The sequence below is a fragment of the Nuphar pumila genome, chromosome 6 (assembly GCF_984573655.1).
Source record: "Nuphar pumila chromosome 6, dmNupPumi1.hap1.1, whole genome shotgun sequence".
Lineage (NCBI taxonomy): Eukaryota > Viridiplantae > Streptophyta > Magnoliopsida > Nymphaeales > Nymphaeaceae > Nuphar > Nuphar pumila.
This window is the reverse complement of record NC_143254.1, coordinates 31,967,336-31,994,824: the sequence shown is the minus strand read 5'-3', so window position 1 is coordinate 31,994,824 and position 27,489 is coordinate 31,967,336. Positions and strand designations below refer to the sequence as shown.

General features: G+C 38.7%; 1 protein-coding gene across 2 annotated transcripts in view; it reads right to left on the bottom strand.

Annotated features, from left to right (window-relative positions):
* LOC149834557 (phospholipid-transporting ATPase 2-like) overlaps positions 1-27,489 on the bottom strand; it is a 220,273-nt gene that overhangs the window by 18,504 nt on the left and 174,280 nt on the right. For both annotated transcript variants that reach the window (XM_090011481.1, XM_090011482.1), the window contains exons 19-22: positions 26,006-26,159; positions 25,246-25,363; positions 24,870-25,043; positions 24,663-24,714 (exon numbers count right to left, since the gene is read on the bottom strand). In XM_090011481.1, the coding sequence (XP_089867607.1) occupies positions 24,663-24,714; positions 24,870-25,043; positions 25,246-25,363; positions 26,006-26,159 (498 nt within the window). The remainder of the gene's footprint in view (positions 1-24,662; positions 24,715-24,869; positions 25,044-25,245; positions 25,364-26,005; positions 26,160-27,489) is intronic.

The window sequence follows — 27,489 nt, the reverse complement described above, 5'->3', positions numbered from 1 at the left end:
AGGAAATCAGTCCTGCTCAGCAATGGGTGAATAAAACTGTCAAAAGCAGTAATTATTTCCATCAGTCATAGTGATAGCCAAGGTTCAGAGCCTAAAGAGCCAGTTTATTTGGTTCTCAGTCATGATCCTCAGCATAGCCCACATTGAAGACAAAAATCTCAGTATGTTGCAGGGATCAACTAGAACGAAGGGGAACTCATGAAAGAACTTTTTTTTTTTTTACAGTAAAAGGTTTATTTCTGGTGACAAATAGGCAGGTGCTTCTAAATCTCAGGTATGTGAAAACTATACTCGTTTGATTGAAGTCAACAAGATTTCGGTAGAAATATTCTAAGAGTTAATGGGACCAAAACTAGAAAATAGTTTTGCTGGTCAGCCTTCTGGAGTTGTTGCATCTACCCAATCGTCTGTTTAAAAAAAAAAGGGGGTTAATTACCTTCAGAGTGATTCCTTTGGTGTGGAAGACGATACCAAGCCTGGTATTTATGAAGAGTCGGTCTTTCCATTCCTTCACTTGTTGCATGGTGTCGTGTTCACATTCACTCACTGCATTTTTTTTTTACATTCTTATGTCCCATAGCATCCACACTTTAACAACACCCAGTTGGACCATTATGTGTTGTCACAACAGTCCATGCGTGTTACTTGGTACCAGCCCAGTCCTTGGGCAGATCTCATACTACATCTTTTTTTTTTTAACCATAGCCTTGTATGTGTACAAGTGAAATCCATTTCATCATCAAATACAAGTACTGCATTTCCATAGATTCATATGTGCTTTTTTTTTTTAGTATGAGCAGGACATGTGGACTTTTTTTTATCACCCCCCATATCTTGCTATCTTGTCTTGCATTAATTCTGTTTTGCAGGAAAAATTGAAGAAAATTAATTTCCTTCTTAAAATTAGGAATTTTTATTTCAATTTCAAATGTTGTAATAACTTAGATATTAATGAGAATTTTAATTTCCAGTATTAGATTAGAATGTATAAGCATGCATATATCTTAGAAATTGTTTGTTTTCATATCATTTTTCCCTTTATTGCAAAATTTCATAAATGGGAACACGAATGGCCCGTGCACCATTTTATAAGAGGTGATTAAATCCTAAGTTGATGATTTGCATCAATGACCATAGTCAGAATGTGAACAAAACTTAGGATTTTCATCTTTTATGGAATAACACTAGATCCACACTGGATCCCTCTTCAAAAATCATAATATTTTTAAATATTCTCTTATTTTATCAGGGTTTAACTTAAAATTAACTCAGAATATATATCAATGGCCATAGTCAGGATATATTGAGAGTTAATTTCATTTTAAACTCTATAAAAGCACCAAAACATATTTTATTCTTCACCTGAGTTCAAATATGATTATTATATAATAAATTCAATGACCATAGTCAGAGATCTATTATATCTTCAATCCTATTTCAATTCATTTAAGAAATGAAATATGCTTTTCAAATCTAATTTCAAAATTCTTTAAGTCATTTCATCATTTAGGATAGAATTACATTATATTTTTCAAAATGTTTTTCATATTTCAAAAATCCAAGTGAAATAACTCTTCAAATATCCTCTTCATTTCTCAAACCAATCTTTAATTTTTATTTCAATTCATTCTTCTATCTTATTTCAAATATTCAAATTTCAATTTCAAAGTCCAATCTGGCTTTGAGATTTCAAAATTCACTCTTGTATTCTAAATTCAATTTCCAATCCAAATTCAAATTCAAAGTTCAACTCAACTTTGAAATTCCAAATTCAATTCCAAGATTCAAATTCAAATTCAATTCAATTTCAAAGTTCAATTTAAACATTGAAATTTTTAATTCATCTTCTTATTTCAAAACTCAAGTTTTAAATCAAGTTCATCCTTCATTCTTCACTGAGTCTTGATTTTCAATTTAAAATCAAAGTTTTGAGATTGATTATGAATCTCAAAAATTGATTTTTTCTAAGTTTAAAACCTACTTGTAAATTCAATTTGGATTTTCAAAAACCCAGATCCATCTTCAAAAGTCCCATTTGGACTTTCAAAATCCAGTTCTAGATTTAGAACCCCATTTCCATTTAGGATTTCAGATTTCGGATCCAACTCCATCTTGGATCTCAGATTTCGAATCCAATTCCATTTAGGATTTCAGATTTCGGATCCAACTCCATCTTGGATCTCAGACTTCGGATTCAATTCCATTTAGGATTCCAGATTTCGAATCCAGCCCTATCTTGGATCTCAGACTTCAGATCCAGATTCCATTTAGGATTCCAGACTTCGGATCCAGATTCCAGACTTCGGATCCAATTCCATTTAGGATTCCAGATTTCGGATCCAGTTTCACTCTCAATTCCAAACTTCAAAACCAAATCCATTTTCAAATCACATCTAGACTTCTTACATCCAATTCTATTTTCAAATTCCATTTGGATTTCTCAAACCCAAATTCCAAACTGATTTCAAACTTTAAATCTGGAAATCAATTCCATTCTGAATTTCATCATCTACTTCGAAATCCAGATTCAAAAATCAAAATTCAAAGTCTATTTTGACCTTAGAAACTTCAATTTTTTTTCTATCTCAGCTTCAAAATTCCCCTTTTTCTTCATTCTTTTTAAATCAAGATTTATTTTTCCAACTCTGATTATTTCAAGACTTAAAACTTCAAATATCTTTCGAAGATCTATCTAAAAGTTCTAAAGTTAGATTCAACTTTCAAAAAACAATCTTTTTACTCCATTATCAAGTTCATCTCAAAAACACTTGAAAATTTCCAAATCATTTTTTTCAAAAGAGCATACATTCTTGCATTGCACAAGCATGATTCCTTGTGCATTTTAGACTCGGAATAAATTCTTAGATAATATTTAGGCAAAGCAAAAGGCATTTATTCGATCCTTGGTTTGATTACCCCTGGTAAAGGCGCCAGGAATTGTCAGACCTCGTACCGACGAGCGAATCCCGTCTCTCCATTTTTCCCGCAAATTTTTAAAAACGGAGGCGAGTAATTTTCTAAATATTTTCAAAACTTTGGTTAGATGAGACCTTGCAAAGGAGTTCCTCTCTCTTCTTCCTTTTTCTCATCTTCTTTTCTATCTTTTATTCCCCTTTAAAAAGGGAATAGAGGCTAGAAAGGCGAAGAGAAGGAAAAGAGGAACGAGAGGAAAAAATTTGCATGATCACAGGCTCTTCAGGCCTGCGATGATTCATTCGATCATCGATGCACCATATGCAAAAAACCATAACAATACGCCATAATGAAATAAATCACATGCTTTCTAAATGCACATTCATATATGCAAATTTCAACTACGTCAATGAGACAAGAATATTTAGAAGCATGTTTATATTCAATTCATATGATAGTGATAAGTGCATGCTTTTGTTTTATGCACATATTCAAGTCAATTGCATGTTGTTCCAATGCACATTCATATAAGCCACTTTAACAATGAGCATAACTAAACATTCATATGCATATGTCAACGGATTCATGCCATTCACATGTTTCCATTTATCAAGCAAGCATGAGAATGCACCCTCACGTAAGCTCATATTGTCAACACATAATTTCTGTATGCACATGATAACCAAGCTCATTTAGAACAGGAGCATGTTAAGCATATTACAGACTCCACACAAAGAGATAGTTTAAGTTATACTATACTAACAAGAAAAGCAATGCAGATAAGTATATGACATTACATCTTCTAGAGAAAGAAATCATCAATTGAGAACTCCAAAGAACAAATTTTGAGTAAATTACTGCATAAAGGAAATTACACAATGCAGCTACCTCATGATTCCAACAAAAGTTAAGGCATCACCATGTTTTGCTGTCAGAAATATAATTCATACATACAGTAACCCAATCTGGAAGTTAACATGCCTGTTAACTTAAAATTCCATATTTAGGCCAACACAGAGTCTGCAAAAGGATTTTTTTTTTATAAAATGGTCATGCACACCCACCGTGTTCAATTTATAGACATATATATAGGGTTTCTTATTGTATTTTTTTTCTAAAAGGGGGGTCATACCCAGGCTTTAAAACGTATACCCATATATATATATATATATATATATATATATATATATATATATATATATATATTATTTATTTTGAAAGGTTTATACCCAACCGACCTAGTCGGCTGGGGTCTCAAACAGGCCCAGCCGACCAAGATCGGTTGGGTTTGGTCTGAGCATGTAAAACCCACGTTTTTCAAAAAAACTCGGACCCAGGTCGGATCCGGATTCGACCCGGATCCATAATACCCATTAGGGTTATACGAATGTGACGCAGGGGCGAGGGTCTTTTAAACCCTCTGTGTCGCTTTTCCTCTTCCCTCTTGATTGAAAAGGGAAACTCTTTGAGGGCTTCCCGAATCTCTCCCCCCCTCCGTGCCCTTTTCTTCTTCCCCGTAGCGGCTACGCCTTTGTCGTGTTTCCTCTTTAAAACCATCGCAAGGGGAGGGGAGGCCCGCACCTCACAGACTTTTCCTCTTCCCTCGTTCTTGCTCCCTGTGTGTGGCAGCGCCAGCGATGCTGACTGACGACGCTGGACCCCTTCCAGGTATGTCGTCTCTCTCTCTCTCTCTCTCTCTCTCTCTCTCTCTCTCTCTCTCTCTCTCTCTCTGTTTTTCTCTGGGTGTTGTCGGGAGGCCGGTGGCCACCCATAGTGCCTCTCTTTCCTCTCTCCCTCTGTGCTCTCTCTGTATTGCCAGGAGGCCGGTGGCCACTTGCCGTGTCTCCCTTTTTCCCTCTCTCCGTGTTCGTCGGGAGGCCGACAGGAGGCCGGAGGCCCCTGCCGTGCCTTCCCCTTTCCCCTTTTTCCATTTGGAATGCCAAGGGTCGGCAGGTGGTCGGCGGCACACTTGCAGCCCTTGCCACCTTTCCTGTGACCGTCAGGGGGGGGGGGGGCGGCAGGTGGTCGATGGCCCTCCCCTGTCGACCTTTTCCCCTTTGTCCCGACCAACAGGCAGGTGTGATACCCCTGCCTGATTTTCTTTTTTTTCGATGAAGCCAATGGGGGGGGGGGCATAGTTTTTTTATTGATCCTCGTGACACGCGGTGTGCTACAGCTGCAACACCCCGTGCGTCGCTGCGGCACATGGTTCGCGCGGCTGCGGTACTTGTGGTAGCGGTTGCGTGCACTTGATGCGCACAACTGTGGCATAGTGCACAACAGTGGTTGCGGCGACACATGTTGCTCTCTGTGACGGCAAATGGGGGCTCTATTAGTCCGGCAAGAGCAGTAGGTGCCCGTCACCGTGTTCTGAGGTGTTGCAAGTTCAAAATCCAATGGTGGGGTTGGATAGCAGGTCCGGGCTCGCCTGGTGACCGAACCCGCATACGCAGCCTCCCTGTTCTCCTCTCTTCCTTTCTTTTAGTCTTTTCCCTGCTATGATTTTCTCCCTATGTTCGCAGACACCTCCGACGACCCATGATTGAGCCGTTCCTCGCCATCGGCATCCCTGTGCTTTTCCCTCCAAGCATCGAACTCTAAGGTACGGGTTCTTTCTTTTGATTCATGCAAGAAATTGAATATCGATTCGATTTCCTTGCAATATTTAGTGCAAATCCATGGTTAAAGAGTGAATCTATGTGTTTACTCTAGATCACATGGGTGAGGATCCATATATCCTCCTTTATATGGGTGTTTTCGGTCCTTTACATATAAAAATTCTGTGTATGTTTTTTTTTTACAAAAAGAGTTTTTATTTGGTGACAAAAGCATGATTTAGAGTTGCTTTCAATGATAACCGACTTCTATGTATGTCTATTCTCAACACCAGAGACTTGGCTATGCAAACTTAGATGTTAGCTGTTACTCTTTGTCTTGGGACTGGTAGGACCAAACTGTTTTAGGTCTGCATTGTCGGGTACATTTAATTCATGTTGAAATCCTAAGGAGAATTAATAATAATGTGGTTGGTTCTAATCATATATGGATCTGGGAATGGATAACCATTTGTCATCAGATTTGGGCAAGAATCATGAGTAACGTGATCCAATTACTTTTTCTTTTTGGGTGCAAGAAGGAAAAGAAAGTGGAGATTTGCCTGTTTTATACCGTAAAAGTTCTGATCAAATATGAGTTTAGAACTCGATGTAGCTGGATCCAGAATCAGATCCAACTTGATAAAACCAATACAATATTAGGTCACACATGACGATAACCCATATCTAATATGTTTGCAATCCTAGTAGAGACTCGTATGGTAAATGAGTTTAAGTGTTGAGCAAATTATGTATCATGTGATTGTGTAACCACCATTCCTGCTGATATTTTTTCATTATTGCAAAGTTATTCAAGGATTAGGATTTATCATTCTCCAAAGTCTTGATGTAATTATTGCTTCACATATTTGCAACCTTGTAATTAGAGATCATGACAAGCATTTCTTGATTATGCATAGATTTTCTTTGGTGGTTCAAGTACTAAGTTCTAATCTAATATGTTACACTTGTTTGAGGGTTAGTGTTTTGTTTTCTTGGGCTGAACAAAAATCAGTTTTGAGGGTTCAAGTTGGATTGAACCTCAAATAGGTTTTGACGGTTCATGGTTGATTGAACCTAAATTTAGGTTTGGATTGATTAAAATCAAAGGGATCAGTTTGACAGGTTATCGATTGATCTTGACTGAACTAAGGGTTGGTTTGTGAATGGTTCACTTTGGATCTAAGACTATTTAAAAAAAAAAGACTGTTTCAGCCTATGCGATTGGGAGTCCCTTTCATAATAAAAATTTATGAAATCTAGATTTAGATTTAAGGAAATCTAAGTTTTTAAAATCTGGTATTAGATTTGATTAAATCTGAGTTTATCTTGCTTAATTAAATCTGGTCTTAGATTTAATAAAATCAAAGTTTTTTCTTGATTAATTAAATATGGTTTTAGATTAAATAAAAATCTAAGTTTTTATTTAATTGGTTAAATATGAATTTAATTAAGTTCAATATTTATTTAACTCTGAGATTTAAATTGAATGAATCTGGATTTTTGTCAAATGATTTAAAATATGATATTTAAATTATAAATATGTATTTTTGTTAACATGATTTAAATATGGGATCTTGCCAAATGAATCTAAGTTTTTTCTTAAATAGGTAAAATCTAGGACTTTGAATGTAAATATGATAATTTTCTAGTTATGATTATAAAACCTGAATTACAGGTTGTGGATAAACCTCTAATTATTATTTTTAGAATGTGGTTGTGGTTGGCTATGTTATGAACTTGGGTTCAGCCAGGGATGTGAATATTTGAGTTAAAAATGTTAATACCTGGCTGTTTTCTTACGCATAAGTCTACATGGTATTGAAGTATGTCTACATGTAAATGGTTACATGAGTGTTCACATAGTTATTTTCAGGGGGTATTGCAGGAAAGCATGCATACAAATACTAAATGAAATCATGTATTTGACATGAATATGTGAATCAAATCGAAGACATGCTTATGAATATTTCTGTGGCATACACATGATACATGTTTGCATTTTTTAATGTGCATAGAAATTTTCAGAAGGTATGGTGTGCATGTATTTTGATTCTTGAGACATGTCAAGATTTGGAATTATGTATATGCTTTGACTTGATGTGATGTTTTTAAGCCTCCTACGATATGAAGTTTGTTTCAAATGCATGTGCATACATGCATTGATGTGTGTTTCGCATGTACATAAATGCATGAGTTGTTCACTTGTCCCAATTGAGATGATTCATGAGTGAATGCATGTATGTGGAATGATTTCGTAAAGGCACGTACACATGAATGGCGAACACATGCATATGAATATGACATATCATGCACATGGTTAAATTGACATATATAAATATGCATTTGAAAGCATGTTGACATCATTGCATACATTGCAAGTTGTTATGGTTTTTGTGTATGATGCATCGATGGTCTAAATAAATCATCACAGGCATGGAGAGCCTTGAGCTTTGGTTTGCTCTTTCTTTAATTGTTTAAATGCATCGCAAAAATCATATTTATTTTTATTGCACTATATTTTGTTCCAGGTGTTTCCACGGACAGGAGTCCCGTGATGTTTCTCGCAGGGGTAGATGTGAGCTTTTGCCTTGTTTCTGCATGCTAAATTGTAAAACTCAATAATTGGTTTTTAAAAAAAAGATAATGAATAAGAACAATGTAATATACGTTCTGGGATCTCCCATCTGAAGAATGGGGATCCTAGAGATCTGGTCTTGGAGAGACTGTGAGGATACAAAAACTTTGTGTGCTTTACTTTGACCCCTGAACCCGATATTGAGGTTCTTTCTCCTACCCACAGTTTTAGGGAGAGTCTGTTACTTTACCTGGGGGTGGTGTGTTCGACACAGTTGTTGTTTTGGTATACCAAAGAAGTAGCACTTGTGAGCGTAGCATGTCCCTAGTGTCCCCGATATTAGATGTGGAGGTCTAATGTTCCGAAGGTGATTCGATCGAGGGCTAAGTTTGGAACCCAGTCATAAAATACAAATTGTGTGTTAAGCTACCCTGAGAACCTAACTTGACCTCGGAAAATTGTACTCGCTTGGTGTATCCGCGGGCAACAGAAATTAAAAAGAACTTAAATTGTATGTATTTAATACGGCATGCATATGGAAAAGGAAAACCTTAAGGAAATATAATAAAGTGTTCATGCATTGCACATAAATTATGTATATTCCTGTTATGCATTAGAACATGCATATGTTATCTGTTCTCTTAATTATTACATGTTGGTGGATGCGTGATGTTTAATCTCTAATGTCTTGCTTACTTAAATTGTGATCTCTGCTATTGCTTAAATGATTTTTCATGCTTAGAAATTGTTTCATGTTGCATGAATGCTTAAATTGAATTATATAAATGTCATCATTGCATCCCTCTAAATTGTTGCATGAAATCTTATCTGTATTTTTTAGCTCACTTGTTTCATTAGAAGTACATGTTCTCAGGATTTCGGTTCTGACACTCTACTTCTATGTTTTTTCGCAGTCGCAGATGATCAGTGAAGTGACTGGTTTCTGAGAGGGTTACGAGTGTCACATTCTTGCTAGACGGTTCATAGAGGAGAAGCGTGACTCAATTTTTCGTTATTTACTTTTATGTCATTTAAATAACTCTGATATGTCTCTTGCAATTATTGCTTAAACATTCTTTCTTTCAAATAAATGAATAATGGTTTAGATTGGTATGGGTGATTAGTGTAAGCTCTATTGTGGCGTTTGGCTATCCAATTGGAATTGGAATTGGAATTCGAACTGTGAAGACCCCGGGTCTCTGAAAAGTTTTTCGCACTGAATAAAAAAAATCTGCATTTTCAAGGGGTATGAGTTGGGGTTGTTACAATGCAGACCCTGGTCGGGCCTGACAGTGGACTGTCAGGCCTGTCTCAGTACTGCCCAAGGGCGGGACTAGGTCTGGCCAATCCCTGCCAGCCCCGAGTTAGTCGAGCCAGCTCAGCCGAGACCAGTGTTATTAAAAACGCGCCTCAAGGCGCAAAAAGCGCGCCTCGCCTCAAGGCGAGGGCCTTTGTGCCTTGAGGCGCAGGCTTGAGGCGCAAATGCACAGAGGCGTACGCCTCAAAGGCCTTGAGGCGTACGCCTCGAGGTGAGGCGTGCACGCCTTATTATTATGGTCAAATGAGGGTCAAAGCCCTCATTTGACCATAATTAAAATCTTGCCCCCGACCCTAACGAGGGTCGGGGGCCCTAAATAGTCTCTCGCAGCCCCTCTGTCCCTCTCTCTCGCAGCCTCTCTCCCTCTCTCGCAGCCCCTTTCCCATCTCTCTCTCTCTCTCTCTCAGACTTTTTTTTAATGACAAGGAACTCTCGCTGAGAACTGGGTCACTTAATGGGGGGATCCCACTGAAAGGTAAACCCTGGGTGGGGTCACCAACACCCAAGCCATTACAGAGCTACCGGGAATTCTGTGAGGTCAGGGGTACCCTTTACCGACCCCTTAGATGTTGTTCAGCCATGCAAAACCACCGATGGTTCTCTCAGAGGGAACTTGTGCTTACTCCATTGTCCATTTTGTATGCTCTAGATGCTGTTTTTCTAGAAAATGGATGGCTCAAAAAAAACTGTGGGATCCATAACAGTAAGGGAAGAAGCAAAGCAAGGAAGGAGAATATGTAGTCAGTGCACGTCTCCTTGAGTTGGGACGTTGCAAGTTCGAACCCCAAATGGTATGGTTGTATTAACTGGTAGGGGTCTGCCTAACCCCAACTTTCGCTGTCGATAAAGAATAAGTAGTTATAAATTGAGCAAGCAGCTGCTGAATTTGTTCAAGCAACTGAGAGTGAGCAACTGTCATTGGGTCAGAGGAAGTCACTCTCAAAAGCATGACTTAGGACCAGTAGAGCAAATTTTCTCATTCCCAACAGTATTACCTGTGGTGGATGGTGCAGAAATAACAAATTTCTTCTTTTTTCAAATTGAGATGTATACATCATTTGTTTCAATTTCAACTCCTTATGATAGAATTCACCTTATGGTGCTCATCTCATTGTCAGAATGGTATAGAGTAGACCACCTCACTGCAACCAACACTAAATCGTATGCAACTCTACTTTATTTGTCTCTTCAGCCATAATCTCAACTAAGGTCTAAGTCAAAGAAAAAAAAGCCACTATAAACTATAGCAATTCTTACATTATCATGTTGCCTTGATTTCTTCCAGTTGATGTCTTTCTCATTGATGTTTTGCTTCAGTTTTTTCTCTCAACATTGCAAATATTCTGTGAAGTATGATTAGTTATTGTTGATATGAAATTCTGTGCAGAATTCTGTCTCCTAGTTCTGTTTCCCGTGAATTAATGTACCCCAGAAAAGATACTAATATAAGCTAAGGTTTTGTCTAAATTTTTCTTTCTATAAAAAAATATAGACATTATTTTTTTTATACTAATTATCTCATATTTTTTCCCGTATTTATTTGAGATTTTTTATTTCGTGTTGGTTGGTGCTTCATCAATAAAACATTTCTTATTTATTTATAATTTTAGATAATTTTTATAGTTTTTTTAAGATTTAAAAAAAAAAAAATTTTGAGGCTTACGCTTTGCGCTTCAAGGCTTACGCCTCGCCTCAGATTTTGGTGGAGCGCCTCGCTACGCCTTAACGCTTTTCACAACACTGGCCGAGACCATCAGCTGGGCCTGACAGCCCGGGTGTAATGCCCCAAAATCGTGGACTTGAAACATTTTACGAAAAAGGTTGAAAGCTTTGAAATCGATTATTTATCAGAGTTTGAAACAAGAGTTTAGCGGAAATCATGTTTGAAATAGCAAGTCCCTAGACTTTGGGCGCATTACAACGCAAACTTCCTTTTATAAACTGATTTGCAACTCAAGCATATATTTTATTGAAATGAAAAGAAGAACGAAGTTTTGGTAACACAGTTTTAGTAATCCAGAGTTTTAATAAGAGATGTTTTCAAAGAAACTTTATATCACATTTACCAAAAGTGTCCTCAAGAGCGTAACGTCAGGGAAAGGGCCGCGCCTTGAACGCATCACATCATCGTGCCATCGCAAGCTGTCTCAACCTGTTCACCACCTGCCCCATGAAATGGGTCAGTCTCACAACAGACTGGTAGGGGTGCAAAAAACAAGAAGGTACAAATGCTGCAATAAGCAAGATATTCGCTAGATCAAGCAGAAAAAAACAAGTCTAGCAGAACTAACCAAATGTGACGTGGAGTAAGCAGAAATCTAGTAAAGCAAACAACTAAATACAAGAGCAGTAAGGATCATAGTGCTAAACAAGCAACAATCCAACTGAATAAGACATGCATTCATAACAATGCTCGCAATACATACAATTATCATTAGATGGTTCAGTCCATCAGCAAGTAACTACATTAATCGTAAGGCACAAGCTATTGCATCACAAGCAATTCATAAGCTACACAGGATAAGCAATCATACGGTAGCAGTTATATCACAATATATAAGCAGCTTATAAGACAAGCGGCTACATCAGTCCTAGTTGCCACCAGTTCGTAGATTACGAGTTGTATGCAATCACATTAATCATAAGAGACGCACGCCAATGAATAAGCATTTAACTAGTATGAGAAGCTAGCTATTACTAAGCAAGGAACTGCGTAAGCAGTTTAACCAACTTAGAGTAACGCCTCGACAGGCGTGCATAGCTCAACGAGTAGTGTACCAAACTACCGAGCTAACAAGCAATCAATTCACGTTACAGCACGCATATTTCATAATCATGTGCATAGATTATATATTGTTTTCATTATGAGCTGGCCATTGTGGGTACGCACAAGGCAAAACGTAGAAACAGCCGAGATCGATTCGGGGGTCCATTATGCTATATATTTTATTATACCCTGAATGACTGACTGAGTCCGCTCTTAAGGGAACGACCAGTGGTCAAGAGAGTAAGTCCCCAAAGGCAAAACTGGGCCTATGAATGCATCCAACTTCTGCAGAAGTGTCAGGCAACTACCACCTAGGATAATTATGGTAGCCCCATTTTCCTTAACCTCTGATGACTGGGGAAGCCGAACATTTGCCCGTAATAGCCATTAATGGTCTGTCCATCAGAGTTTTGTATCATCCATCATCTCTCTTGATGAACCATCCCGAATGGGCACGACGGGGGGTTTCTTAACTGTCGTCCCATTCTACATGCTCTGGTCTTTCGACCTACTCGAGTATCTTGCCTGTGAAGGCGCATAGTTATCATTATGTGAATTACACGCGTCACTGCGCGTTCGAGGCAACCACACACCTCTCATCCTACTCACTGCAGTACGCAACGTACCTGTTTAAAAGTACAACCACGATGAGAGGGGTAAGGATCTCTCGCAGGAAATCCCCCAACACATCTGCTTTGCAGAAGTCCACAGTGAACTCATTCGAGTTCCAACGTATCACGCTCAGGTTCTTTAGACAGTTGCAAGCATTTTGCCTATTAGGTGAATATCAACATTACTCGATTTACCTTACAGTGTCAATACACATTTTGAGGTTGCTATAGACCTTTCATCCTGCTCTTCGTAGTCCAAACATATTGTACATGATCGAGAGTACGACTACAAGGAGAGGAGCATGGATTTCTTAAAAGAAGTCTATCAGCAATACTTTTGTGAAGAAAGGAAGGCGCTACTATCTTAGTTTGACCAGAAGGCCTAGCAACTAGGTCTCGCATCAGAGGTGATGCGACAAAGATCTAACAGGTTCCTTAGTAGAACCTTGGACTAACTCGTGCGCATGCCCCTAAACAAGGTTATCCGAGTCGTATCGAATACGTGAACTGAAGTTGTAGAACACTTCTCCCAAATGCATCAATTTGGGAGATTCAACCGCTATCTCATAAAAGGCTTTTGAAATTTGCTTTGCAAAACTATACGTTTCGAAAATAGGTTGGTGCTTAAAAAGTCATCCTTTGGAGAACAAGTGCATAAGTATGCATCGTGTCTTTTAAGACAAATGAACAAGTTGAAATACGCTCAAAGCTGCACTCCAGGAGTGCAAGCTGACAAGGGGCAAACCTGTGCACAATATAGTGTCATGGGAAAACGAAGAGCAAGACTCGACGCGCGAAGTTGCACCTCGAGGGTAAAACGTACAAGTCAGGCTACGTAAGCAACTCATGGGGTATGGGATCCTATCCTGACTAAGCAAGTGCAAAAGATGACTCGCGAGGCATGGAGTTGTACCTCGATAAAACGATAAGCGTAAGCAAGTAAAGAAGCATACGACAAAGATAAGAATACATGCATAAGCAAAACATATGCACGAAGTGCGGCAGCAAGGTCAGGACGAACACATACAAAAAGTGCAAAAGAAAGCATGACTACAACAAAAAAAGGTAGTACGTAGTAAGGCCATGGCGCATAAAGCGTAGGGCAACAAAAGTAAATGCAGAAAGTAAAGTGCGAGAACGTAAAGGAGGACCAGGATTGCATCCTGGAGTAAAAAGACATACATATACAAGTAAATGCCATGGTGCAAAGCGCGAGGCAGCAAGAAAGTAAAGTACAAAAAGGTAGAGAGGACAAGGATCGTGAAACTGCGTCCTTGAGTTAAAAAAACATGAAATGTAAAGACGTGAATTAAAAGTCTGGGCACATATAGTGCGGTGGCAACAGAAAAGGAAAGTGCAAGAAAGTAAAGAGGACAAAGATCACGAAACCGCGTCCTTGAATGTAAAGACATACGTATATATTTTATATGTATACATATATCATTATCCTCTTTTAGTTATCTTTCCTTATTTAGCATTTATCCGTTCATTGTCCTTTTACGCAAGAATCCCCTACCTTGAGGGGTTGCGGGTCCTCGTACGCTTGCAGTGTAGTTAAGTGCAAGCTCGAGCCACTAAGGCGAGCTGGATCCACCGTTCAACCTGAAAAGCTTAGAACGTTAGTATATGTTGTAATATAAACGAGAAGTGGGTCTGGTAAGACCTGCAGTGGTACCGGACCCCAAACACGAGAGTAGGCAGAGAGCTCAGTTCCCTGCAGAAGAGCAACAGAGGCAACAAGGCCTCCCGACTGTAGAGGCAGGAACCCTGCACCCTGCCGACAAGGGTGCTAGAGGCAGGGGTGAGACCCCTGCCTGGAAAAAAGCAGCAAAGGCAGGAAGCAGGAGCTCCCTGTCTGCCAAAGCAGAGAAAGGCAGGGGAGGGAGTAGAGGTTCCCTACCACACCTACCACAACAAGACAGGGGGAACACCCCATGTCAGAACATGAATCAAGACAGGGGGCGTAACCCCCTGCGGGACACGAGATAGGCAGGGGCTCTGCCCCTGCTTGCAGCAAGAATAAGGCAGGGGGGCAAAGCCCCTTGCCGGAGAACAAGAAAGGTGCAAGGGGTTTTGCCCCCTGCTCGAAAACATGAAGAGGGCAGGGGGGCTTCACCCCCTACTGGGAAACCAAAGGAGGCAGGGAGAGCTTCGCCCCCTGCCAACAAAACGCAAGAGGCAGGGGGCAGAACCCCCTGCCGAGAAGCAACAGGAGACAAGGGGCTTCGGCCCCGACCGAGGAACAACAGAGGGCACGGGGAGCCTCTCCCCCTGCCAGGAAACAACAAGGGAGTAGGGGGGCCTCGGCCCCAGCCGGGAAACACAAGGCAGGGGGCTCCCGGAAACAGGATGGGGCCAGGGGGTAGAGCCCCCTGCCAAAGGACCACAATAGGCAGGGGGCAAAACCCCCTGCCGAAAAACAACAAAAGCGACAGGGGGGTGGAACTCCCTGCCGACGAGAGGCGACGACAGGGGCTCAACCCCCCTATCAATCGACCCCTCACAGAGAAGAAAAATAAGTAAAGAAGATGGGAGGGTTTACCTCAAAAGACCGTGGCGACAAGGGAGTCCAAGGACGACTCAGGCGAAGGCGATGGCGGTGATGGGACCTCCTTCAATAGGCAAAAAGGGACAAAGGAAGGAGAGGAGAGAGAAGGGGCGCCGGAGACAGGAGAGTCGTCGGCGCTTGGAGGTCGGCGATGCTCGAAGGTCGATGGCGAGGGAGATGGTGGCGAGGTCATCGACGACGACGGTCGCCGACCGTCAGAGATGCAAGGAGGTCGGCGGAACTCGGAGGCCGCTGTCGGCTTCGATCGTCGGCATCCTGCGACACAGGGGATGGAGAGGGGGTGTCAGACTCAAAGAGGAGGAGGCCGAACGGAGTTGGTCGTCGGCATCTCCAATCGTCGGCGGCAGCATGAGAGAGGCGAAGCAGAGGAGAGAGAAGGGGCAAGGGCTTTTGACCCTCGCCCGAGGCGCCTGTGCCTTTTAAAAGACACAGGCTTCTCGATCGTTCGAGAAGCAAGGTCGGGCTTGGGCTTGGGCTCGGGCTCGGGTCTAGGTATGGGTCCGACTCGGATCCGACACGACGGGCAGACCGCGACACATGCCTAGCACGTGTCCAATTTTTTATTTTTTTTTTTTAACGGGCTTTACACCAGGCCTGTGTATGTACTGTCAGGGCCTGGTTGAGAGTCCAGAACCTAGAAAAAAAAATTAACGTGAGTCGGTTGAGCCTGTTAAAATGTACACTCAAAATCAATATTGTAAGTATAAATATATATACTTATATACATAGAGATACGTATACATATTTTATATGTATACGTATCTCTATATATAAGTATATATATTTATACATTTTTATCTTTTTTTACCCGAAAGGGTATTTTTGTCATTTTACATTTTGCGCATATTCCATTTGGAATATGCTGTAATTTTTCCATTATTTTTGTAATTCTTTTAATTTTTATTTTTTCTTTTTTGCACTCTCAAAAAGTGCATTGGGGGTCTCCCCAATAGAGTCGTTGGGGAGCCCCCAACGGTCACAATTGTGACCGTTGGGAGCTCCCCAACGACTCCTTTGGGGAGCCCCCTCTTGCCTCCTTCCTTCTTGTATAAATAGGGGTGTTCCCCCTTTGTATTTGGTTAAGCTTGAGAGTCTCAAGCATTTGCTTTTATATATTGAAATACATGCATTATTGCATGTTTATTATTTATACACTTTTTGTGTATTTTGTTCAAGTGTTGTGAGAGTGCTTTCGTGCACTTCTTTTATAAGGTTTTTATGCTTGTTTATGTATTGTCTCTTCGTAGACAATTTCACATGGTATCAAAGCTCGGTTGTTGATTGGAGATCGTGAGATCCGCCTTTGTTCGAGTGCCTCGAAAACCGTGCCTTCGGATTTTTTTTTGAGATTGAAGTGGTGGATCTTGCTTCTCAAATATTTTAGAAGGATCTTGTGCTAAGAAGAAGTGGAAACATCGTATTGGTACGCCTTTTTTCTTCTTCTCTCTACGTCTTAATGGGTGAGAAAGAGTCTCACTTTGCCCTTGGCTTCAAGTTGAATGGGTCCAACTATCATATTTGGGCCGGGAATATGGAGGCCCACATAAAAGGAAAAGGATTGTGGGGTTATGTGCAAGGAACAATTCCGGAACCGGAACCCAAGATAACCATAATGGACGGAAGTGAAATCAAGATTCTTGAGGGAGAGGAAAGGATCAAAGCTCTTGAAGAATACTCAAAGAAACACGACGAATGGGAAATGAAGAATTTCAAGATTCTTTCTTGGTTCTTCGCATCCGTCGAAACGAAGATTAATGCCAACATTATCAAATTCAAAAAGGCATCGGAAGCTTGGCATTATCTCGAGAAGATGTATACATCAAGAGACCTATCTCATAAGTATTACCTTCAAAAGAAGGCCCTCTCCCTTACTCAAGGTGAAATGTCTATTAGGGAATATTTTGCCGATCTTTCCTCTATTTGGGATGAGCTCTCTATGCTTGAACCAAAATGGAGTGGAGAGGCAATTGAACTCCGCCACAAGCAACTTGAAGAAGATCGTTTCTTCAATTTTTTGAATGGGTTGAGACCGGAATTTGAGCAAATAAGGTCATCACTTCTATCCTCATTTACTCCTCCCTCTCTTGAAGATGTTCTCACCAAATTAAGTGGTGAGGAGACTCGTATGAATTTATGTAAACAAGGACCAAGTGTTCTTATGGTTCCTTGTAATTATGAAGAAAATAATGAGGTTAATGCTGTATCAAGACCCGGAAATAATGTAAAGACCTATCGTCCTCCTCACTTTAAATTCCAAAATCAAGGAGGAGATGGTGGACAAAGAGGGAAGCGGGACTATAGCAAGACTATATGTCACTTTTGTAAAGAACCGGGGCATATCAAGCCGGTATGTCCCAAATGGAAGAAGCTCCTTGCTATGGCCACCACCGGCGCACCACAAAAGGAAGAGGCATCATCAAGTGGGTCACTCTCGTTGAACCAAATAATGGAAGCCCTTCAACCTCTTCTCAAGGGAGCTACATCCGATGCCGCCGTGTCTACTTCTTCCATTCCAGGTAAAGTCCCTTGGCTTTTGGACTCAGGTGCATCCTTTCATATGTCCCCAAACATGTTTTCACTTTCCGATTATTCAAAAAATGTTTCTCCATCCTTTGTTTCCACTGCGGATGGAACTTCTCTTGAAATTAAAGGAATAGGTAATTTTGAAACTCAAGACTTTTTTATTCCAAAAATTAGATTTATACCTAAACTTAATTTAAATCTTCTTTCTGTTTCTCAACTCTCGGATCATGGTTGTGATATTAAATTTTCATGTGATAAATGTTTAATACAGGATCGCCTGTCCGGGAAATTGATTGGGGAAGGCTTTAGAAAAGGCGATTTATACTACATGGAATCTCTTCGAGTTCCAAAATCTTTTTGTAATGTTGCCCGAAACAAAGATATAAACATGTGGCACAAAAGACTTGGTCATCCTAATATCACCAAGTTGTCTTACTTACATTTTGCAAAAGACCTATGTAAAAGTTCATTTTCTTGTAATGACTGTATTCTCGGAAAAATGAAAAGTTTACCTTTTGAGCAAAGAACTATGTTCTCATCAAAACCCTTTGAAATTGTTCATTCCGATGTTTGGGGACCGGCACCTGTTGTCTCAAAAGGAGGTTTTTCTTATTATGTTATTTTTGTGGATGATTTCTCTAGATATTCATGGATCTTTTTTCTTAAATTCAAACATGAAGTCTTTTCATGCTTTAGAACTTTCCATTCGATGATCAAGAATCAATTTAATAGTAACATAAAGATTTTTAGAAGTGATTCTGGAGGAGAATATCTCTCCAACCAATTTAAAATATATCTTGAAGATCAAGGAATCATTCACCAAAGATCTTGTCCTAAAACCCCCCAACAGAATGGGTTGGCCGAAAGAAAACATAGACATATTATTGAGACCACTAGAACCCTTCTTATTTCCCAAAACATACCAAAAATTTTTTGGGCTGAAGCTGCTCTTGCTTCTGTTTATCTGATAAATCGTTTGCCTTCTAGATTATTAGGAAAAATATCCCCTTTTGAGATTTTATATAAACTTGAACCAGATTATAATAGATTACGAGTCTTCGGGTGTAAGTGTTTCATACTTACGGATAAGAATGACAAACTCTCTCCCAAGGCTATCCCCTGCGCTTTTCTTGGCTATTCTGAAACTCAAAAGGGATTTCGGTGTTATGATCTTCGAGAAGATAAGTTATATGTCTCTAGAAATGTAACTTTTTTGGAAAATGAAAGTGGATTTGAAAAAAATGTTTTGCAACAAGAAAATTTTGATTATTCCTTCCTTTTTGACTTATTGTCTAGTAATGATGATGTATCTAGTGATGATGATGTATCATCAAACCATGATGAGGACATTGAGGGTAATGTCGAAGAGCATAACCAACAAGAAGGCAGGACTTCAAGTGATCCAATAACATACTCACGTAGAAACCAAGACACCTTTAGAAGTGCTATTGATCAATATAGTGAACTTGTTCCTGTTCTCGATCACCGTAGATCTGAGAGGAATAGGAGACCTCCAACTCGTTTTGTCTCCTTTGATTCCTTTTCACCCCGATATAGGACTTGTCTTAGTGCCATTCATTCTTATTTTGAACCTAGAAACTTTGAAGAAGCTAAAAAATGTATAGAATGGCAAGAAGCTATGCAAAATGAACTTAATGCTCTTAAAAGGGCTGAAACTTGGGATTTCGAAACTCTACCCATAGGAAAGAAAACTATAGGTTGTCGATGGGTTTTTAAGGTTAAAACTAAGAGTGACGGATCCCTTGAAAGGTATAAAGCTCGCTTAGTTGCAAAAGGGTATGGGCAAGAGTATGGAATTGATTATGAAGAAACTTTTGCTCCTGTAGCCCGAATGGTTACAGTTAGATGTCTCATTACTATTGCATCTATTAAAAATTGGAACATTTTTCAAATGGATGTGAAAAATGCTTTTTTAAATGGTGATCTTAACGAAGAAGTATATATGGATGCCCCACCAGGCATGAAGATTCCTGAAAATAAAGTTCTTCGTCTTCGAAAGGCTCTTTATGGATTGAAACAGGCTCCCAAAGCCTGGTATGATAGATTTACCAGTGTAATGTTGGAAAATGGTTTCTTCTCATGCTATACTGACACTGCTCTATTTACTAAGAAATCTAAAGCAGGGATTGTAATATTATTGCTCTATGTTGATGATATGTTAATTACAGGTGATGATGTTCAAGGAGTCAAGGGTATTAAGTCCGTCTTGACTTCAAAATTTGAGATGTCAGACTTGGGTTTTCTGACATATTTTCTTGGAATTGAGGTTGCTTATTCGCAACGTGGTTATTTTTTATCTCAGACTAAACTTGCTTGTGAGATTATTGACAGATCCGGGATTTCTGATGACAAAGTATGCGAAACTCCTGAAGTTGTGGGAGCAAAAATGAAAATTGACGATGGTGTTCCTTTAACCGATCCTACCCCTTACAGGCAGCTGGTAGGTTCGTTAATGTATCTTAGTATTACTAGACCTGACTTATCACATGCTATACACATCGCCAGTCAGTTTCAGCACGCTCCCACAACCGTTCATATGAGTGTTGTTCTTCGCATCGTCAGATACTTGAAGGGCACAATAAATAAGGGAGTATTTCTATCTTCTTCTTCTGATTTAAAATTACTTGCTTATACTGACTCAGATTGGGGAGGTGACCCTAGTAACCGTCACTCCACCACTGGTTTTTGTGTTTTTCTAGGTGAATCTTTGATTTCATGGCGATGTAAAAAGCAACAGAAAGTCTCTTTGTCATCCACTGAAGCCGAATACAGAGCCATGGCATCCACTACCATGGAAATTGTATGGATTCGACAACTTTTGGAAGATATGGGAGTACCTATCCGAGAACCAACAAAGCTGTGTTGTGACAATAAAAGTGCAATCTATATTGCCAAAAATCACACCTTTCACGAGCGAACAAAGCATATAGAGATGGACTGCCATTATGTCAGAGAAGAATACTTGAAGAAGGTCATTGATCTACCATACGTGACGTCTGAGTATCAACTTGCGGACTTCTTCACAAAAGCTCTTTGTTCGCCTAGATTTCATTTCCTTCTGGACAAACTTGCGGTTATCACACCGTAAGTTTGAGGGGGGGTGTTAAAATGTACACTCAAAATCAATATTGTAAGTATAAATATATATACTTATATACATAGAGATACGTATACATATTTTATATGTATACGTATCTCTATATATAAGTATATATATTTATACATTTTTATCTTTTTTTACCCGAAAGGGTATTTTTGTCATTTTACATTTTGCGCATATTCCATTTGGAATATGCTGTAATTTTTCCATTATTTTTGTAATTCTTTTAATTTTTATTTTTTCTTTTTTGCACTCTCAAAAAGTGCATTGGGGGTCTCCCCAATAGAGTCGTTGGGGAGCCCCCAACGGTCACAATTGTGACCGTTGGGAGCTCCCCAACGACTCCTTTGGGGAGCCCCCTCTTGCCTCCTTCCTTCTTGTATAAATAGGGGTGTTCCCCCTTTGTATTTGGTTAAGCTTGAGAGTCTCAAGCATTTGCTTTTATATATTGAAATACATGCATTATTGCATGTTTATTATTTATACACTTTTTGTGTATTTTGTTCAAGTGTTGTGAGAGTGCTTTCGTGCACTTCTTTTATAAGGTTTTTATGCTTGTTTATGTATTGTCTCTTCGTAGACAATTTCACAGAGCCGAGTCACTCGGCTCAGCCCCTGTGGCTTAGTAGGCCTTGTCAAGCCGGCTGGATTCGGTCCAGCCGAGCCTGGCATACCTGTCAAAACATTGACAGGTCTGGCCAGACCTGGCCAGCCGAGCCATGCCTGGCCGGTCTGGTCGGCCAGGCCTTGAAGTCCAAAACAGAGTGAAAGGGTCCGTTAATGACCCAATTTCCTACTTCTTTAAAACTATGCATGCACTGTGCATGATTTTACAAATGAAAACATGTGTTAAACAGTGTTAGATTTATACCTACATTCTTTTATAGATTCATTACCCAGATATGCATGTTTGAGCATGATTACTTTCATGTATGATCATAAATGAATCCAACCAAAGGCGTGTCCGAAAAAAAACAACATAAATCTTAAATCTATGTGTGAATACTTATTCGACCAAGCATACTTGTTCAAAGATTTCAATGAGCATGCCTTTACTTACACATTTTCCGAACAATACATGCATACACCATGGCTTTCATATGTGATTTCATGCATCAACAATATTAGTATGTATACACATAAATAACTATCGCTTGTCATGAAATAAATTCTGTTTTAACCTAAAAATAACTATGTACAGAATTTTAGTTTTGAAAGGATGAAAAGAATAAAAAATGCATACATGGAAGAGGATCCATGGATTCTCTTCCGTGTATTTTAGAGTGACCCCATAGATCTACTCTTCTACCATGGTTTACACCAAGGTATAGCATGAGAATCGAATCGGTAATCGATTTCTCACTCATTTCAAAAGAGGAGACCCATACCTTTGCAAGAATCGAGAAAAAGAACCAAAACCAATGGTAGAAAATATCGGACGGCTGGAGACTTGAGCTCCTTCTCCTTCATCCTTCTTCCTCTCTTTTTCTCTATTTTCCTCTCTTTTCCTCTCTTCCTTCCTCTCTTTCTCTCTCTCTCTCTCTTCTCTCTCTTTCCTTTCCCCTTTCTTTTTTTTATATAAAGTGAGGGAGAGGGGGTGACGCCCCCCCTTCTCCAGCCCTCTCTAAAAGGGCTGGAGAAGGAGAGTTTCCAATATGTGAAACTCTCTCTCTCAAGTTTTCAAAATTTTAAAAATTTCCAAGACTTTTTTTCAAAACTTTCCAATTCTTTTAAAAGTCTTTCTCAATACTTCTTAAACCTTCTTAGGTAAGTAGGACTCTTTTAAGAAGTCCTACTCAGCCCTAAACCAAATTTTCGAAATTAATAAAATTTAATTTAATAATTGATTATTTATTAATTATTTAATAATTAATTAAATAAATTTAGAATTTCCAAAGTTAGTTTAATTCCTCTAGGAGTCTTTTTAACCCTAACTAACTTTATTTTAAAGCTTTAAACTGAATTTAAAGCTAAAATATTTTTGGACATGGATTTGGATCCAGATCTGGATCCAAAAATCCAAACAAATATCCAAAACGAAATTGGATCCAAATCTGGATCAGACCTAGATTAAAGTGGGTCTTGAATCAAATCCATACCCATATTAATTTGGATTGTATGCATCGGATCCAACCCGATCCAACTCCGGATCTATTTCGACAAATTGCTCAATTTTTGAAAAACTGACTTTCGGGTCATCCGAAACTCGAATTCAGGAAAGTAAAATATCGTTGCGCTCAAAAATCTGAGACACATCCAACGACATATTACATGAATATCAAATTTTGAATTTTTCTCGAAAATAACCTGAATTTCTCTCGAATTTCGCTTAAATTTAAAAGTTAAAAATTAAACTTCTTCTCACGTTTTGATTGGCTCGTCTCGACCTAGCTGATGAGACCTGGGCCAAGCCCATACTCAAAATCATCGGTTAAAAATCGAGGTTCAAACGATTTTTCTCCCAAACTTAGCCAAATTTTCGAAAAACCAAAAAATGACTAAGAAAATACATGATATTACAATGCACCTATCAGATTTTTATCAATATGACCCGTGTCATGGGTAAAGGTGATGATTAGGTGGGAACGACAAGCAATGGCACAATGACGTGATGATATCAAGATGAGACTATTTTCCTGACGTTTTGCTCCTAAGGACATTTTTATAATTTGGTATAAGGGTTCATTTAAAATTCTATTTTACGTATAAACTTCAAAACCTCATTTTGAATCTATTTGGTTTCAATGAATATACGGAGTTACAAATCCATTATGTAAAGGAAGGTTCGCCTGTAATGCGTTCAAGGTTCGTTGACTTGTCATTTCAAACACCGTTTTTCGTTGAACTGCTAATTTAAACTCTGAAAAAGGAATGATTATAAAGCTTTCAAAATTTTCGTAAAAAGTTACAAGTTCGGAATTTTAAGGGCATTACATCATCTCAAGTTTGAGGGAGAGTGTTGAAAAGTGTAATATACATTGTATCATATATATTGTTTTTTTTATGCTTTCCTCTCTTATTATGTACATAGATTATTTTATGAGAGGCATTTTTGTACTTTAGCAAGTAGTTAGTGGTTATGAGTCAACAGTTTTTTGCATGTAGTGTAAGCAAGAGGGGACGTCCCCTTAAAATGTATTATTTCTCTCATTTTGCTCATGAATGAGGTTTTCTTCCTCAAGTCTCTCTCTCTCTCTCTCTCTCTCTCTCTCTCTCTCTCTCTCTCTCTCTCTCTCTCTCTCTCTCTCTCATGTTAATGTGATAGTTTTATACTTAGTAAGACCAAGTTGGAATAACAAGCACACAACTGATGCAAAGAAAGGCAATTCTATCCTTTAAAGGAGCAGTTCAGTGAGCAAACGTTTCTAGGGAAAAATTTTGAAGATTCACTCAATGAGTTTAGAGTTGAAATGGGATAAAAGAGAAAAAAATTACATGATAAAGAGTACAGCTAAATCAAGGGTATAATAGTCATCTGAACAGCCTACAAATAGAGACTAGACAAGGGTACTCGACAATCCAATGAAAACTAAGGTGGGGTTCTGGATTAGACCAACACTTGAAATTAATTGAAACACAAAAGAATGTATTGATATACTCAAAGTACTCAGAATTATATATGGAATTCCCATGGTTAATAGGTGAATAATATTAAAAAATGTACTTACATGGAACAAGGATCTTCCAAACCAACCAGCAAATGTGCTTGGGTTCAAAAGCCTGGTTTTGTAAGAAAAAGGAAATTAAATCCCAACCATATCGGTTATGAAACAAATTTAGTATGAACTATATTTGTAGAATAATGTTAATCACTTGTTTGGAGAAAGTGGCAGGACAAACAAATTAAAAAAGGATTATCCAATTAAAGTTCCTACCTTCCAGCTTGGCAGTAAAACAAAATTTGAGGGTGTTGCATCACAGTTTTTTCACTAAGATCCTTGTCCAAGACATTCACCATTACAGGAACACTAGTGTAGAAGACGTTGTAAGCCATTAGACTGACAGAATTAAACAGACTAGTCCCTGAAACACCTGAAATGAAAGAAAAACTGTACATATTGCCAAGTTAGCACACAGAAAAGTCCAACCCTACATAAAGAAACTAGCTTTTACATCCCCTAGGTGAAATCCAGTGATATAAGTCAATCCACAATGGATCTATTTGTCAGAGGAAATGAACACATAAAGGAAATTAGCTTATGGAAATACATAAACAGAGAAAAGAACAGGTTAAAATTCAATAAAACTTACAAGATCTGGATAAAACAGATCAATAGTGACTTGTAAAATGAATACTGCGATAGAAATGCTGTACGGTTATACGAATATCTTCCATGTACAAGTATCAATCTTTTAAGGAACCTGAATTCTGCAAGTCAACAAACATAGACTGGTCACTACATTATCAAATGACTACAATCATGAAAACAGTATGTCCAAAATATGAGTTAAACACATAGTGAGCTAACAAAACATCAAAAGACACCTGCAAGATAGCTGTAATCCTAATTTCAAATCATATAAGCTAAAGTCAGAGAAAAAAGAATAATGGATGTGCAGTTGAATATCCAACAAAGCTTCCCTAAAATGTCATTTCTCAAATTTTCTCTTCATTGACTAAACTCTATTATTATGAAATCAACGGAAGGGAAAGGTGCAAGCCCTGATGCAAGCATGCACAGCCCATAAATTAAACTATTCATCAGCACCACTGAGCCATCCACCAGTAAGTTAATTGCATGATAAAGCAGAACACATTACCACTGTACATTCAATCAGCAAGTACGTGGGGCTGGCATGCATGCACCATACATCTGAGAGTGATCTGGGAAGAGAGTTTTCTTCCACTTTCTTCCCAACTGGTTGTTGAGAAGGGAGAAGGCATTTTGTTCATAGATCCACATGCATAGGAAGTATGCTAATATAGTGGCATCTTAAGCTAAATCCAGAGGCAAATACCAAGAAAATTTCACAATTCAATTGTTACTAAAGAAAAAAGAGAAAAGCTTACTTCCAATGCTATAATCAGCTGCCCTTGCGGCTTGCAGCCCCTCCCTCCCACTTATACCTACACCTACATCGGCCTGCTGTATCATCCTTACATCATTTCCACCATCACCAATTGCAAGTGTCCTATAGTCACATGACTTCATGATTTCCACAAGCTGCAAACGTTTACAGAATTAAGCATCTATGTATTAACATAAGGAATTAACCATAACTTCTTACACAAAAAAATATCATCAGTTTGTAATGAAACTATACATGTCTGAAAGCATAGACAAAAATTCTTGCAAGATAGTAAAATAGGATTATGTTTTGATATTAATCATGAACACATGAAGAAAACGAGATTCTTAAAGATCAAAAATCAAGGGTGATGAATGTGATGGTTTGATGGTAAAGTCACGCAATCATAGAGTGTGGCTCTTGGGACTAAATCCAATACAGGTATTCCCCAGCTTGCCTATCAAGACAGAAAAAAAAAGCAAAATATGTTCTAATTAATTTAGGAAATCTCTCTATGTACTACTTTTATCCTGACCATGGCTCCAATTCCAGTGTAGCTGCACCTAGTGGCAACACTTGTCCCTGAATTATATGGTTCATGCTAATGAAAATGGTTACAATTCTCAAATTCAACATGGTCGTAGCATAGTTCCTCCAAAAGTACCACTCAGCATCTGCACATTGAGTTGGGCCATTTCATAATAAAAACTGCTATATATAACGCATTTGTTGAAAGCCATATATATCCCAACTGAATGTTGCAAAATTGTATTTAAATTTGCATTCCTTAAGCAGAATAAATAAAATACTTCTTAAGCAGTAAACCAATTCATCTATGCTTAACTGAAAAAGAAGGCATTAATCCTTATGCTCCCCAATGTCATTATTTAAATCACATAAAGAAAGGAGCAAAACACATCATCTTCTGCAAAAGGAGACCCCCTTTGAAACCTTGGATGTTATGGCTTAGAGCCTGAAAATAGAGGTGAGGAAGGTGTTGACCATATGGATGGAGGGATTGTTAAATTATGTAATCAAACTTGTAATTTCGTATATATATTTTATATATATAAGGTAATACATATACATATATATAATATATGTATATGTATTTACCAATTATATATATAAAATATATATAGTCATAGTAAGGGTAGTTTAGGAATTTTACACATTCTTTTTCAAGAATATGTTTTTTTTGTATTTTCTTTTTCTTTTTGTATTTTTGTTTTTTGCATTTAATGCATTGTTCATGCATTGGGAGGGGCCCAACCCACTAGTCATTGGACCCCTCCAACGGTCACATTTGTGACCGTTGGAGGGGCTCCAACGACTATGTGGAGCCCCTCCCAAGGCCTCCTCCAAGCCCTATTTATATGGGCAGCTCCTCTTGTATTTCTCTAAGGGATTTGGGATTATAGCCCAACCTCTTTAGTGTTTATGAAACTTATGGGTGCAAGTGCACATTTGTGATTCGGTGTGTTG